We start from the raw sequence: 15,183 nt of genomic DNA on the forward strand, positions 1-15,183 counted from the left end.
ATTAAGTTCGCTTGCTTGCTTGCGTGCTTGCGTGCTTGCTTGCTTGCTTACGACCGTGTAAATCTTTTGGTCGTTTTTTAACCCACTTCCCGTGATCCAATCGAGTTGACATTTTCCACACAGACTCGTTGTGCGTGACAATTAATGTTCGTGAAAAAAAATTCCCAAAATTTTACACTTTTTAGGCAAAAAAAAATAATTTTACATATATTCAAATAGAACTCATTCGTGGCTTTGGAAGAACGTCACAGTGTAAGAGCCCAGAACGTAACCCCTCCACAGGCCGTGGCGGAGTAGCGCAGTTGGTAGCGCCCTCGCTTCCTATGCCAAAGGTCGCGGGATCGATCCCCGCGTCCTCCACAGGCGAATATATTTTTAAATCCTTTACATTAAGTTCGCTTGCTTGCTTAGGACCGTGCAAATCTTTCGCTCGTTTTTTAACCCACTTCCCGTGATCCAATCGAGCTGACATTTTCCACACAGCCTCGTTGAGTGTGACAATTAATTTTCGTGAAAAAAAAATTCCAAAATTTTACACTGTTTAGGGAAAACAAATTAAATATTTAATTACCAATTGCTTAATGGTGGCAGACAATCATCTGACCCATAGGTGGCAGCCATCTCAAGCCAGAGGACGAGAGGACTCTAGCCGCCACGCATATAAAGGATTTATAGTGAAAAACTTTGTTTTTACGGGTTTACTTGTTTTTAGACTGATCATAGCACAATTGTATGTGTGTATGTTGAACTTCTTTAGCACCGCACGTAGCCAAACCGTGCTTATCGGAGGTGCAGGGAGAAGGGAAAACAAACGAAAGGCCAAAAAAATGTTGCGTCACGATCAATTTGACTAATCATAGCACAGTTGCAATTAATTTGAGAAAACATGAACAATGACGCGACGCCGCCGCCACCGCCGCCGCAGCACGGTATCCACTCGCTCTCGAGGAGATAGAAAGAACGACTCAGGAGGTGCCAGGAAGGAGGAACTGCAGACGGCGTTTTGTATCGCATCGCATTTGTCCTCTTGGCAACAACCCCAGCTGGTCGTGGGTTCGATCCCGACCCTGACGTTTGTTGTATATTTGAAGTTTGCGTGTCTCTCTATCCCCGTGGTCGCATAGAATTTTCTCCTGGTCCTCCGGTTTTTTCCCTCCACATTACGCGTTTAGAGTATTTGGCTGCTATAAATATCCACTTGATGATGATGAGCCACTTCATTGGGCCATCATTTGTGATGGCCAGGCCGCTTCTGAAATAAAGAGCTACATAGCTCAGTGGGACCTTACCTGGTAAAATAAAACTAGCCGCGTTTTTTTGTTTTCGTTATGAGCTCACCGATGGTGATCTTGCCCTCGATCTTCTCGAGGATGAAGCGCGCCTGGTTGTTGAGCTTGGAGGACTCGGCGTGGAGCATGCCCTCCAGCCACTCCTTGCGCAGGCTGTAGTACTTGATGCGCAGCTCGTAGAACTCGCGCAGGATGTCGGCCACGGACTCGTACTTCCGCAGGCAGCCCATGTGGTCGAAGAGAACCTGCGCGCGGTGACACGTGTAAACACGTGTGTCGAAAGGCGTCAACACGTGTAAACACGTGTGTAAACACGTGTGTAAACACGTTTGTCAACATGTGTCGACATGTGTAAACACGTTTGTCGACATGTGTCGACCGCCCATCACTATCCATCACTGCCCGTCACTGTCACGTTGCCTAGCAGCAGCACCACCACCCATCCTATCCATCACTGCCCATTACTATCCATCACTGCCCATGACTATCCATCACTGCCCATCACTGTCAAGTTGCCTAGCAGCAGCAGCCCCACCCATCACTATCCATCACTGCCAACCACTATCCATCACTGCCCATCACTATCCATCACTGCCCATTACTGTCAAGTTGCCTAGCAGCAGCAGCAGCACCACCCATCACTATCCATCACCGCCAACCACTATCCATCACTGCCCATCAACGCCAAGTTGCCTAGCAGCAGCAGCACCACCCATCACTATCCATCACTGCCAACCACTATCCATCACCGCCAACCACTATCCATCACCGCCAATCACTATCCATCACCGCCCATCACTATCCATCACCGCCAATCACTATCCATCACCGCCCATCAACGCCAAGTTGCCTAGCAGCAGCAGCACCGCCACCACCGCCACCACCGCCGCCAGCGCCGCCGGTCCCGGCACGCACCATAGAGTTGCAGGTGGCCGAGCTCTGCAGCTTGAAGACCTTGTGGAGCCCGGTGGCTTCGGCCTGTGCGAGCTTCTCCTCACTCATCCTGATCGTGAACTTGACGGTGGTGTCTGTGTGGTACTCCTTGTAGTCGGAGATCAGCGGCGGCGTCTTGTCTGTGCCCGTCAGCATGGGCTCCAGCACCGTCTCCTTGTATGCCTGCGTGTGGTGGGGGGGGGGAGCAGGGCAGAGGGAGACACAGGGGGCGAGCGGTTGAGCGTGTACAGCGGTAAACAAACGCACCACTCAGGGGGGGCCGCCAACGTGTGACGGCATTGAGTGACCTTACCATTGGAGATCGTATTACAATGTCGAAGCGCTCTCCTGCTCAAATGAGCATTGATTCAGGCATTGGTGCTCATCTCCTGTTTACAGCCCTGCAAGAGCCAGTGGTGGAAATTCCACATTCCCCTTTGTGGGAGGCGAGTCTATCCATAGGACAAAATCCACTGTTGACTTCCCCACAATGTGGTACCTGTGCCCAGATGTCTGTACTTTTGTGTGTGTGTGCACTGTCCCTGAGTATATGGGTACCTGCGTCCAGATATGTGTACCTATGTCCAGGTGTCCAAGTGTTATCAGAGTGTTTGTACCTGTGTATTAAATGTTCTACCCTATTATATAGGCGTCTGTACTCAAGTTCAGGTGCGTGTCCGTGTATGTCTGCACCGTGTGCCCAGCTGTACAAGTATCCCTGCACCGATGTATAAGCATCCCTATACCCTCTTGCCCAGGTGGCGTTACCTGTGTCCAAGTGCGCACAGGAAGCTCCGTGATCTCCACCGTGGTGGAGTCCAGCACGGCCACCTCCCCGCTCATCAGGAACTGGTTGGGCCCCAGTTCATCGATGGTGCCCTTGAAGTTCTTGTACCTGGGACCCTGTCGTTAGCAGACACAAAGCGAGAGATGAGAGTGACGTGGCCAAAAGCAGGGCGGGGTCCTTCTCGATACACCACGGGGCCCACGGGTGCCCGTGGATAACGGTCTCGAGTGCCCGCAGGAAAATGTTTTTTTTGTGACTCTGTGCATGCGGGAGAAAGTGTGGTGGAGACTGACGAATGCGCCGGCGCAGTGTAGGAAAATACACGCAGTGAGTGCTCGTTAAGGCCGGCATGGCACCTTCACCGTGTGTGGGGGTTTGTCCGGCACCATTCTTTCTCACTCACCCACTGGGCAGTACCACTCACTTACTGGGCATTCACTCACTGGGGCAGTACCACTCACTCACTCACCGGGGCAATACCACTCACTTAGTCACTGGGGCAGTATCACTCACTCACTGAGGCAGTACCACTCACTTAGTCACTGGGGCAGTACCATTCGCTCACTCGCTGGGTGAGCCATTGAGGTGGGACCGAGCGGTTGAGATTTGTTTAAGACAGAGACGAGTCGAAGGAGTGCATCCATCGCCTGCGACTTCAGTCAGTCCAAACTCAAAAACGCAGCGTCCCCCGTCACCTACGCGTGCGTCCCCTCCGTTTCGCTGGGCGTCGCGCGTCAGCAGCACGGCTCGGGTTCAGCGGTCTCACAACGACGGTGGCCTCACAATGCTGGCAGTCTCACATCGCTGGTAGTTTTACAAGCCACCGCTGACTGGGCGGTGGCCCCGGCGCAGCTCGGTTGCGCCGGTGAGAGAAAAGAAGAAACAAACACGCCGTCCTCACCATGAGCAGGGGTTCCTCTCCGTCGAGCATGCGCCGGATGTTGTTGACGATCTCCCGCGTGTCGTAGTTGAGGATCCTCGAGGCCCAGCCCGTGCCGATGCCATCGGCGCCGTTCACCAGCACCAGCGGGATGATGGGGCAATACCACTCGGGCTCCACGCGCTGGTTGTCATCCCACAGGAAGCGCAGCAGGTTGTCGTCCACGGCCGGGTACAGCATGCGTGCCAGCGGGCTGTGGGGGGGGCGGCAGGAGAACCGGTGGTGGAAGCGGCGGCGGTTACGATGTAGCCAACCGCGATAATCGGAGGTGTGGGGAAATTACAACATAACTAAACACAAAAAGCAGTTGTAAAGAAATTAGTTTCAATATAGACAATATAAAAGTACATAGCTCCAGTGGCTTCCTAATATCGGAAGGAAGAACATTCCAGACGGCCACAAAAGCGCATTTGAAAGCGCGCGATGCAGCGACCGTCTTTGTTCGATGGCCAGCCAAAAGCCGCTGCAGCTGCGAGGGTGACCGGAGTTCGCGTGATTGGTTTATGCTCCTTGACGCTTGTAACACACGCAGAATGTGTCACACACAAGACTCAACAGATCCAGGAGCTATTGGTCAAGTTTAATCTTGTTTAGCCATATCTTATTCTTTCGTATGGCTGATGTACCACGCACGGCAACCACAATTTCACATTCAGGTGATCAATCCAGACGACCGCATAAGAAGCAGCAAAGTAGTGAATCGCTGTGATGTCTCTTTCAAAATCTGTGGATTGGGGCGTTGCGTAGGTACACGTTGTACGGTCCCCGTTCTGGATGACCACAGTCCCACACTACTTGACAGTTTTTAATTTTGTCATGGTTTGTACAGTGGATGCGGTTTAGGGTGGACCATGAGCTTCGTGGAATATCAAAACCAGGGTGATAACTCAAAGCGACCCGGATGAGTCTCATTTGCATTAGTCTGCCAGTAGGAGGGGGGGGCGATGATTGCTGCTGTGTAATCCCAATTGAGGAAACTTATAATGCCAATTACACACAACACATGCAAGTGTCAGACATACAACACATACAGAGGGAGTGGTGGGAGTGGAAACAGAGAGAGGCAAGAGAAGGAGTGGCGAGAGTAGAGAGAGAGGAAATGGGGAGAGTGGAGAGAGAGGGTGGTGGAAGCAGAGTGAGAGGCAGGAGTGTAAGCAGTGAGAATGGAGAGAGAGAGGGGCAGCAGAGGGAGTGGTGAGAGTAGAAAGAGGAATGGTGGGAATGGAGAGGCAGACAATGATGAGAGTGGAAAGAGAGGGAATGGTGGCAGTGGAGAGAGAGAGTGGTGGAAGCAGAGAAGGAGGCAGGAGTGGAAGTGGTGAGAGTGAAGAGAGAGGGGCAGCAGAGGGAGTGGTGAGAGTGAAGAGAGAGGGGCAGCAGAGGGAGGAGTGGTGGGAGTGGAGGAGACGTTGGCAGGAGAGGGCGGGGAGAGCGCTGACGGCAGTGGCGGTCACCTGAGCATGGTGAAGATGTAACGGGGGCTGGCGGCGTCCTTGCCACCGTGGAGACGAGTGCCGAACTGCCCGATGGGCTGCAGCAGGTTCACGTTGTTGCTGCCCACGAAGTTCTGCGCCAGGTTGATGATGGTCATCATCAGCGATTGCTGCCAAAGACGACAAAACGCGGAGGGGGAGAACAACGTCGGCCCACGTCAGATGGCGGTGAAACGGCCACGCGAGCGCCCGTCTCTACTGGCAGCCGCCGGAGGGAATGTTGGCAATTCCACGTTCCTGTAACCAAGAACCTCAAAGGTTGTTCCGTTTTTTATTTCAAATGAGGATTTAATGAAACAACAACATAGGCCCGTAACAACGCTTTAGGTCAGGGGTCCCCAACCCCCGGGCTGCGGACCCGTACCGGTCCGTGGCCTGTTAGGAACCGGGCCACACAGCAGCAGGCGGTGAGAGCGGTGAGTCCGCACGTGGCCCGCCCATTGTTTTATTATTTACCACTTCCGTCCGCGCCTCTTTCCCGCACTGCGCACTTGTCTCAATCACAGTTTTGGTAAGCCCACAAGCTGCTAACCCCTAGCCACAATGAATAAAAAACAAACGTCGCTGGTGAGCTTCTTTGAAAAGGGGGAAAGACCCAATGATGAACCACCCCCCTCGGTCCGTGCAAAAATTGTCTCCAATGAAACCGGTCCCTGGTGCCAAAAAGGTTGGGGACCGCTGCTTTTTAGGTGACAGAAAAACCAGACAAACTGGGGGGCCCTCAGACCCGACACGACCAGTCGATATAAGACGGGGGAATTTAACCGCGGGTGTCGGGGGTGCTAGACATCTATCGCCTCTTTCACACAAAGGAATCGCGTCGGGGAGCCAATGTGCTTTCATCTGGGGGAGGGAAGGGGTGGTAAGGAAAGAAGGGAGAGGTAGTCCCAGACCTGCAGGGGAAACAAGAGTCGGGGGTGTGACAGGAGAAGGGAGGAACGGGGCAGGGGGAAGTTGTTCCACCTTTAATGTGTCTCCCACGGCTCACCTCTCCGTGGTGGTAAGCCGACATCTCGGCCACAGAGCCGGCGAGCTGCGCCACCTTCACCTCGCGCTTGTCGTTGCGCTTGAAGCAGGTGAAGAGGACCTTCCTCTGCCCGGGCTTCAACCCTGCACGGGGCGGACACGGGGGTCGGGGTAGAGGCACACCATGAAAAATAAACTACTTGGAACTAAACTATTATTAAATTTAGCAGGTAAGGCCCCCTAAGCTTTGGTAGCTCTTTTTCAGAAGCGACTTGGCTATCACTCACGAAAGTCGTGGCCGAGACAGGAAAGGGTGGGGCCTAAACAGGAAGGGCGGGTCTTCAATCGGTTCAACTCCCCTTGTTGATTTGAGGCAATAGGACTACAATTAAATACGCGGTGCACATGCAGCGACAGGCCAACTGGTGCCAGTGTGCGTGCGTGTGTGGACCACGTTGGCACAGTAGGGGGCACAGGTGGTGCATCGGCCAGTCATCTCAGTCAGTCAATCCATGGCACCTGGGTCAGTCCTGTGACCTCCTGGCAGCGGGCGTTCGACACACGGAGCCTTAAAGTGCACCTAGCCTGGCACAAGCGCCGTGGTGATGTCACCGCCACTTAGTGGCGATTGTTTATATTATAGACCAAGATGCCACCCCACGCCCCCACCCGCTCAAGGCCCACAGCCACGCACCGTCAACCAGCGAAGGGATGGAGCGCTCGTTGTCGGAGTTGGAGAAGAGGATGAGCTCCTTGTTGATGAAGTCGTTGTAGGTCAGGTACTTGGTCTCCTTGCCATACAGGAATTGCTGCGCGACATGGTCACGCGGAGGGGATCGTTCTCAAATGAATGCCCCCCAGACACCCGGAGTTCCGTCGCTTTAAACAATATCCTTGGTTTCCCTCCAAAACTAAATGACAGTTTTATGCCAATTCGTTAATTCTTACAATGGTAACATTTCACCTGCATTTGCATTTCACATCGTATATATCTGTGTCTGTTGGCATACAAGAACAACAGTCACCCTCTGAACAAAATAAGAATAGGTTTTACCCTTTGTGGCAATACAACACGAGGTGTTAAGATGTTCAATCACCAAGAGACATTTAGTAAGGAATCAAGTACTGCATGAACCACACGTACCGGTGTTGAACATGCAAACAAACATGCTCTGATGTGTCCTGGCATAGCGCCGGCTGCTGGCTGAAAAGGGGATCTGCGGCGTACGGCAGTTCTGACGTCAGCAGGCCAGGATAGACACGAGAGGGGGGATCTCGAGGAAAGGTCACAGAAGGAGCCCACCAGCAACCCGCTGGTAGGTTCCAGAACGGGGACGTGGCCGGGGCGGAGAGAGGCCATGCTGACATCATAAGAGGGGCCCCTGTGGGGGACTTCGGGGCTGTTGTTGGGAGTGGGATCCCCGTCGTGCAGCGTCCTTCTCGTCGTCGTCTCCATCTTTACCATCTCGGGGCGCCGCCAGTCAGACAGCCCACCGACTGTTCTAACTAAGTAGCGTCGCCGACAATAGACGGACTAAATATTAAATGCGCTAACCCCGATGGTGCTCGTTAATAAATAAGTGCCTCCAGGTTTCATCATCTCCGAGTTAGTCACTACATATGCATTGTCTTTGAAACTGATTGGCCTACACCAGACAAAGCCTTCTTTAGGGCCTCATCTCACCAGTGCCAGACCAGAGAAAGCCAAATCGTCACCTTGTATCCGTTTAATGTTTCCGTAACTTAATTTTGTAAAAGTGCTGTGACCAGTCGAAAAATAATCTGCCTGAGCTGACTTTGCACTGCATGGAATTAAATATTTAACTTTGATCTGACAACTATTTGGGTCCGTGAAACATTTTCAAAAAAAATGTTGTTGTCCAAAGCAACACAGCTCGCTTTTGTGCTGATTCTGCCGGCTTCGTCGCTGTACTCCATTTAATAATCCGCTTCTTATTCTTTTGTAATTCTCTTGTTGACCCAGGTCATCACTCTCATCCCGGTATCTTGAGTTCTCAGCCCTGGCTGTTCAACAAGATCAACCTGAGAAAATTGACACTCGCACTCCTCCGTCCCCACCTCGGGCAGCCCGTGCAACCGCCTCTGCCTGCGATCCTCCATCCAGTTCGTGAGCCACTCTTTACGGTCGTCGACTTTCTTCTTGCTGAACGCCTACGGTGGTGGTGGGGGGGGGCAAGTGGGGGACAAAAAGAGCCAAGACAGCGAATCACGGCGGAGTGCCATTCCGGCGGTTAAGTTCAAGAGGTCGCCACAGCCAAGAGCGTCGACCAGTCTCCATCCATCTATGTCCATGCGTACCAGGGTGGCGTGCTGCCCCCCGCCGCCCCCACCCCGCACTCCCCTCATGAGCATGCGTGGAGTTTTCTCCGGGTGCTCCGGTTTCCTCCCCACGCACATAAACACAATCACCCAAAAACATCTCCCAATAAAACACCCAATGTCGCACTGAGTCCTGGGACTCAGTGTGCCTCTCCTGGACAGATTAGTTTTGATAATCATTTTAATTATTGACGCCTCCACACCTCGCCATTGCTTCCTTCATTCTGCCAAATCCCAGAGTTATAAAGTGGAAAGCTATCTCTAAGAGTTCAACAAATTAACTGGTGAGGGTGCCTGCTGCATGGTAGTGCACAAGTAAAATTTTACAAAAAACTTTACACATTCGTCAACAACACTTAAAAAAAAAATAGAAAAAAAAACTTTTCTCAAAAACACGCTTTAATGAAATGTACTGTCCGAGCTGCACCTCCCCCTGCCCCCTTCCCCCATCGCCCCTCCCCTCCTTCCACATCCCCCGCCCCTGGGCGTGGCTCCCCGAGGCTTGCCGTGACGTAAGGGACCGTGGTGATTTACAGGCAACGTTAGTTGAGCATGGACAATTAGAGCTGTTAAAAAGATTGTTTAAAAATATATTTTTTAAATTTTTAATGATAGAATATAGCATTGTCATCAGTATGACATACCTATACGAAGTTTGCAGTCGATACGACATTGGGAAGTGTGTAAAAATTGAGTTACAAGATTTTTTTTTTGAGGATACAACAGACGAAGTGAGTTAAATAAAAGCGTGTAAAAAAAAGAAAATGTATGGAAGAGGCAACCTTCTTCATAGCACGTAAATTTATGGCCATTTTTCCCAAAACATGATATACATGTTGAGTTTTCAACGATACTAGAGCTGCCCACCATCACTGTTTTATGGTATTATAAATCTGAATCGTACTTCAAGAATCGCTGTTATGAACTAGTAAGCGAGCAAGCGAGCGAGGGGAGAGCGAGTGAGCGAACAAAGGAGCTAATGAGTGGGAGAGAGTGTGCGGGCGAGTGAGTGAATGAGCTAACGAGGGAGCAAGCGAGTGTGTGAGCGTTCGTGTGAGTAAGTGAACAAATCAGTGGGTGAGTGATCGAGTAAATAGGCACATGGAAAAGTGAGCAAGCAAGTGGATAAGGAAGCTAATAAGTGGGCGAGCGGGTGAGTGAATGAGCAAGCGTCCGAGCTAGCGAGCGAGCGAGCGAGCAGCCGAGTGAGGGTCGCACCAGAGTGATGGCGTTGTCGTCCTCGGTGCCGATGTAGCGGAAGGGGATGCGGTGCCGCTCCATCTCCGCAAAATATTCCTTCGCTTCCTTCGCCGTGCTCGTGCCCAGACCTGGCGGGGGGGGGGCACAATGGTGGTTTATAATGGCCGTTGCCACAATGACCCTGAGAGCCAGAACCACGCGTTCACCGCTTGCTGCAGAGGCTCACGGTTCGAATCTGGAAGTCCGCCCTGGTTAATACTGCGGGTGCATTATCAGTGAGATACGAAGCGCCGTCTACTTCGCTGTTGACATGATAGATCTGGTGTTTTTTTCTCCACAAAGAATAGGCCATTGTGTGCCGGCATCACAGTCCAATTTGGTCAAAATCCGAAAAAAATATTCACAAAATGCTTAATTGTGAAACACTCAGATTCGTTACCCTCTCCTGTGAACGTTTGGCAGGAGCCTCCTGAAAGTTGTTTGAGACTTAGTGAGTTCTTCCTGGGTAAACAAGCATCTTAAGTACATCTCTTAATATCTTAGTCGGCTCAAGCCGCCTGTAAATCACATAACTGCTGTCTGTGTGGGGACCCCCCAACTCTCAATCCCTCCTCTCTCCCCACCGCCCCGTCGAAGCAACACGCCGCAGCTCACGTCTACTCGCTCCGTCCTTCTCTCTTCTCCCTCTCATTCCTCCCCTCTCATCATCATCACCACCACCCTCCCTTCCATCCCAGATATCTTGGCTCGGTCATTCCACCTTCCCCTCCTACTCGCCTTCCTGCACCCACACGCTGCTCCTTCACTCTCCCTGCTGCTCATCTTGAGCCGTGCCCTTCTCCTCTTTGTCCGTCTTGGGGAATTCCCTCCCGGCCTCCTTTTCCTTTCCCATTCGTTTAGTTCTCTATTTCCCCATGCATTGTCACACCCCTGACTCTTTCTGCACATTTCCACCCGTGGTGTGCCACGTTTAAAACATTACACACATTAAGACTCTCGATTATTCGCGCTAATCACGGGGAGGACGGCCGCGGATAATTCAAAATCAAGGATAATCCAAAATTATACATTTTCCGCTTGATCTCCAAAAAAAACACGAATATAGGTAGAAATTATGTTTAAGTGTCTCTGCCACCACACAGTTTCGTAAATTAAACTCAAACCGAAGCACAACTAATGATTTTGATTGTTACTCTTTCAATTTAGAATGAATCCTCACGATCGATCGATGCGCGTGCTCAGTGATAACACTTTCCTGCTCCTGCATAGAAGACTTGGTCCAACCAAGTGGACAGAGCCACGCCAATAACATTCAATCAAACTCCGCACACTGTTGTAAACATATGCAACTATTGTACTGTAGAGGCGATCACAAGGATTTCGGATTCACCGTAGAAACAAATTTGTTCGGTTTAAGCACGTGACTTGTAATAAACATTTACAAGCATAACAAAGTAGAACTTTAAGATTCTAAATTTGGTGCTTAATGGAAAATCCACGAGTTATTAATTTACATAAAAATCTCAGGTACGCGGTTAATCCACAAATGGGATAAACCACGCGCGGATAATCGAAAGTCCTCCTGTATAATGCATTTCCCATGAATATGCTAAATTCCTCTTGATGTGCACATTCTTTTGTTAAGGCGCTCTTCTTCCACCTCCAACCCAGCTTATATATAAGCTCCAAGCTTGGCAGTGTCTCATTCTTCACCTGCATACGGCTGCTTGCGTTGTGGTCGAAACGTCGTGAGAATTATTTTATTATGTTTTATTTTTATTATTTTATTACTTCCCTTCTACGTGACTTTACCGAAAGAACCAAGAAGATGCCTAATAATGTACACAGCGTGAAAACGAGTCTAGCGGGGGTGGCTGCTTGTCCGTCAGACCTTTGTAGTACTTCACTCTCCAGGTCTTGTTGAGCTCCGAGCCCTTCTTCCACTCCTCGAACTCGGGCAGGCTGTAGAAGGGCAGCTCCTGCTTGTTTTTGGACACCTGCGTTTCAGGGGGGGGGGGCGGTAGGGAAGGAGAGGTGGAGGTGGGACAACGAGCGAACGAGTGGGGCCGGGTGGCTCGGTCAATTCACAAAGGTCTGATGATTATTATTGTTGTTGTTTAACCCTCGACCATTCCGAGATGTCTGCAAGTTGCAGGGTGTGGGTGTACCCGTTCACCGATGAATGTTGGAACACGCGAGCGGTTCGGCGTTAAATTTATTTAGAGAGGTGTAGTAGCGCAGTTTTTAAAAGACACTGTACTCACCGCAGAGAACTGTAAAGACACAACCGCACTCTACGATAGCTGGCACCAAACTGTGCCCCACACGCCTTCCCGCATGGCCTTGTGGAAGCCTCGGTGCCAATTAAGTTATTTTTATTTTTGTTTGTCTTCCAATTTCATTCCCATGATGTACTCTACGTCATGATGTACATGTACATCATTGGAATGGAAACGGAAAAAAAAGGGTTAATAGTCATTTTACTCAGTCCCACGCCAACTTCGTGTGTCTATGCCGATGTGCCTGTGCATGTGTGTATGTGTGAATGGCTGTGTGTGACTTTGTTCCTGCGTGTGCATCTACGTGTGCCTGTGTGCCTCTGTGCGCAGGTGAAGAACCACATTTGGCTTTTTGTGAACTGCCTGTTATAAATGTTGATTTACGTTCCTACGAAATGTGACTGAAGGCGCTTTGGAGCTGCCAAGGCATTGAAGCGAGCGCCCCTGAACGCGCGCAAATATTACTAGGACAACAATAACCCACGCGTCTCCCCGCGATCACTTCCCAACTTGTTTTAACGTGACACAAACGTCGCGCACCCACCTACCTTGACCAGCGGCGTGATGAACTCCTCCAGGAAGTGGTGCTTGAGCAGCGAGGGCCAGTTGTGATGGATGAAGTTGATGAGGAGCCCCTTGATGTGGGAGCCGTCCTGGTCCTAGATGGCGAGAAAAAGAAAAAAAGGCCGTCTGCCTCTGCGCCAACGAGCCAAGAGCGACCTCCTGCTCACACGGAGCATCTTCTGTTCACACCCCAGTCAGCGGGTGAGGGGGGGGGAAATTCCACGTTCCTGTGACGGAGGCGAGTCTAACCACAGGCTAACCGCTGTCGACTTCCCCCCAGGGATGAGGATGAGCTGAGTCAACCTCCCTCAAGCCAGGAATTGAACTCGTGACCTTTCGAACGCGAGCCACTCACTCTGCCGATGAGACACCCGGCCGGGTAAAGAGCTCAAACTCTTCAACTCTCTAGCGTTTCGACGTTGGGCCGAGTGTCCGCCGAGTGTAACCGGCGAACGCCCGACCCCTGGTGGCAGCTCACCTGATCGGTCATGATCATGAGCTTGCCGTAGCGGAGCGAGCGCAGGGACTCGGCATCCTCGTAGCTCTTCTTGTACTGCAGGCCCATGATCTTGATGATGCTGTTGATCTCCTGGTTCTCCATGATCTGAGAAAGAAAAAACGAGAGATACTGCCGTCACTTTGTGGACACGTCTCCCCGTCTCAAAGCAAATTGCGCGCACTTTGGTTTGCGGTCAACGTTCGAAATGAGGACTGCGACTCTCAAAGCGCCCCACCCCTGTGGTCGCCCCCCTGTGATACGTGGATCAAAACAAATCACTCGAGACGCCGGTGTATGGCAGCAAGAGAAATTTAATAAAATGTCGTCGCGAGAGGTCAAACGTTTTGGTGCAACGGTCCTTCGCTGACGACGTGTGACGAATGAATGAATGAGGTCACGGGCAAAGGTCTCGCGGGAACAAACACAAGAGATTCCCAGCATGGAAGGTAAATCACAGAAGGAGAGACAGAGAGAGAGACGAGAGAACTGAGAGTGTACAACGGAGTGGACCAGTCTCTGGAGCGAGAGTTCGATGGGAACGAGCGATCGAGCAGAACCTGTTTGTGCGACGCTTCGCGGACGTTGAGCATCTTGCCGCGCAGGGGGAAGACTCCGTAGCGGTCGCGCCCAACCACACTCAGCCCCGACACGGCCAGAGTCTTGGCCGAGTCGCCCTCCGTCAGGATGAGCGTGCAGCTCTGGGAGTTGCGCCCTCCTGCACAACGACGACCGCAGACGCGCGTACGTTTACACACACACGCACGTACGGACATTCGCACTCACGTACAGACATTCACACACGCACGCACATATTTACGCACGCACGCACAGACATTTTCACACACACTCGGACGTATAAACAAACACGAGGAGAACGTGCAAACTCCAAATATACAGCAGGAGTCAGGGTCGGGTTTGAACCCACGACCTCCCGTATACCAGGCGAGGTAGTGAACATCAGCGGTGAGGGGGTGGACACTCGCCGGCATCGTTGGCGTCATCCAGTTTGGGGATGCCCCGCAGCTTGGAGTGCTTCACCGAGGAGCACTTCTTGTTGAGCTGAGTCTGAGCCTTGAACTTCACCCAGTTCAGGATGCTCTCCACTATGCCGCAGTTGGTGGCCTGCGTGGAAGACGACGCGAGAAAGGCGGCAGCGGTGAGCGAATAGAAGAGGATGCCGTCATTGTCTACGGACCCCCATCGGACAACCCGTCTATCCGTCTGCCACTGTTGTTCTGAGACCTATTTAGAAGTCGGCCTACCTCCAGATAACAATGATTTCTAGCTCTGAGTAAGAGCAGTAGCAGAGAGAAAGTGATGCTACAGCCAACTAATGTGACCCCTTTGGCGACCACTTGGTGAGGGCAGAGGCGGAACAGACAAAGATCCCCTTTCAATTTAACACGTAGGCTTTACAGACTTAAGAGACAGACTTAGACTTAACAGACGTTTGGAGAAAGTGCTGTTAGCGAGAACCTTATGAAGGCTAGCAGAGCACACGAGGAGGTGGGGTGGTCAGCAACACGCCCGACCGCCCCAAGTAGCGATGTTTACACATCGCACCAGGTACTCATCCAGAGCACAGCGTGCTAACCATTACACCATCGCCCCCCACAGGGGCAGCACAAGAAAGACAAAGACCCCCCATATAGTTTGAACAGACTTTTGGGGCAAGTGCTGTTAGCGAGCACCTATAGAGGCCGGTACAGCACACCAAGGGGTGAGTGGCCAACACCATGCCCAGGCCGCCTTTGTCTCCCTAGTGGCAATGTTTACACACCGCACCAGGTACTCATTTGAGATAATGGTCACTGGTGTTGGCTGTGAGCGGGAATCGAACTCGGGCCGCCGAGTTCGTAGGGCAGCGCTAACCGCTGCACTACCGCTCCCATG

General features: G+C 51.6%; 1 protein-coding gene across 1 annotated transcript in view; it reads right to left on the reverse strand.

Moving 5' to 3' along the window:
- Nucleotides 1–15,183, reverse strand: part of LOC144951348 (DNA topoisomerase 2-alpha-like) — a 49,894-nt gene that overhangs the window by 13,136 nt on the left and 21,575 nt on the right. Inside the window, exons 11-24 of the mRNA XM_078881562.1 lie at nt 14,274–14,412; nt 13,848–14,005; nt 13,270–13,395; nt 12,776–12,886; nt 11,840–11,945; nt 9,967–10,076; nt 8,488–8,580; nt 7,103–7,217; nt 6,431–6,552; nt 5,404–5,552; nt 3,911–4,142; nt 2,991–3,125; nt 2,205–2,405; nt 1,339–1,534 (exon numbers count right to left, since the gene is read on the reverse strand). Coding sequence (XP_078737688.1) covers nt 1,339–1,534; nt 2,205–2,405; nt 2,991–3,125; nt 3,911–4,142; nt 5,404–5,552; nt 6,431–6,552; nt 7,103–7,217; nt 8,488–8,580; nt 9,967–10,076; nt 11,840–11,945; nt 12,776–12,886; nt 13,270–13,395; nt 13,848–14,005; nt 14,274–14,412 — 1,993 coding nt within the window. The remainder of the gene's footprint in view (nt 1–1,338; nt 1,535–2,204; nt 2,406–2,990; nt 3,126–3,910; nt 4,143–5,403; nt 5,553–6,430; nt 6,553–7,102; nt 7,218–8,487; nt 8,581–9,966; nt 10,077–11,839; nt 11,946–12,775; nt 12,887–13,269; nt 13,396–13,847; nt 14,006–14,273; nt 14,413–15,183) is intronic.

This window comes from Lampetra fluviatilis, chromosome 62 (assembly GCF_964198595.1).
Source record: "Lampetra fluviatilis chromosome 62, kcLamFluv1.1, whole genome shotgun sequence".
Taxonomy (NCBI): Eukaryota; Metazoa; Chordata; class Hyperoartia; order Petromyzontiformes; family Petromyzontidae; genus Lampetra; species Lampetra fluviatilis.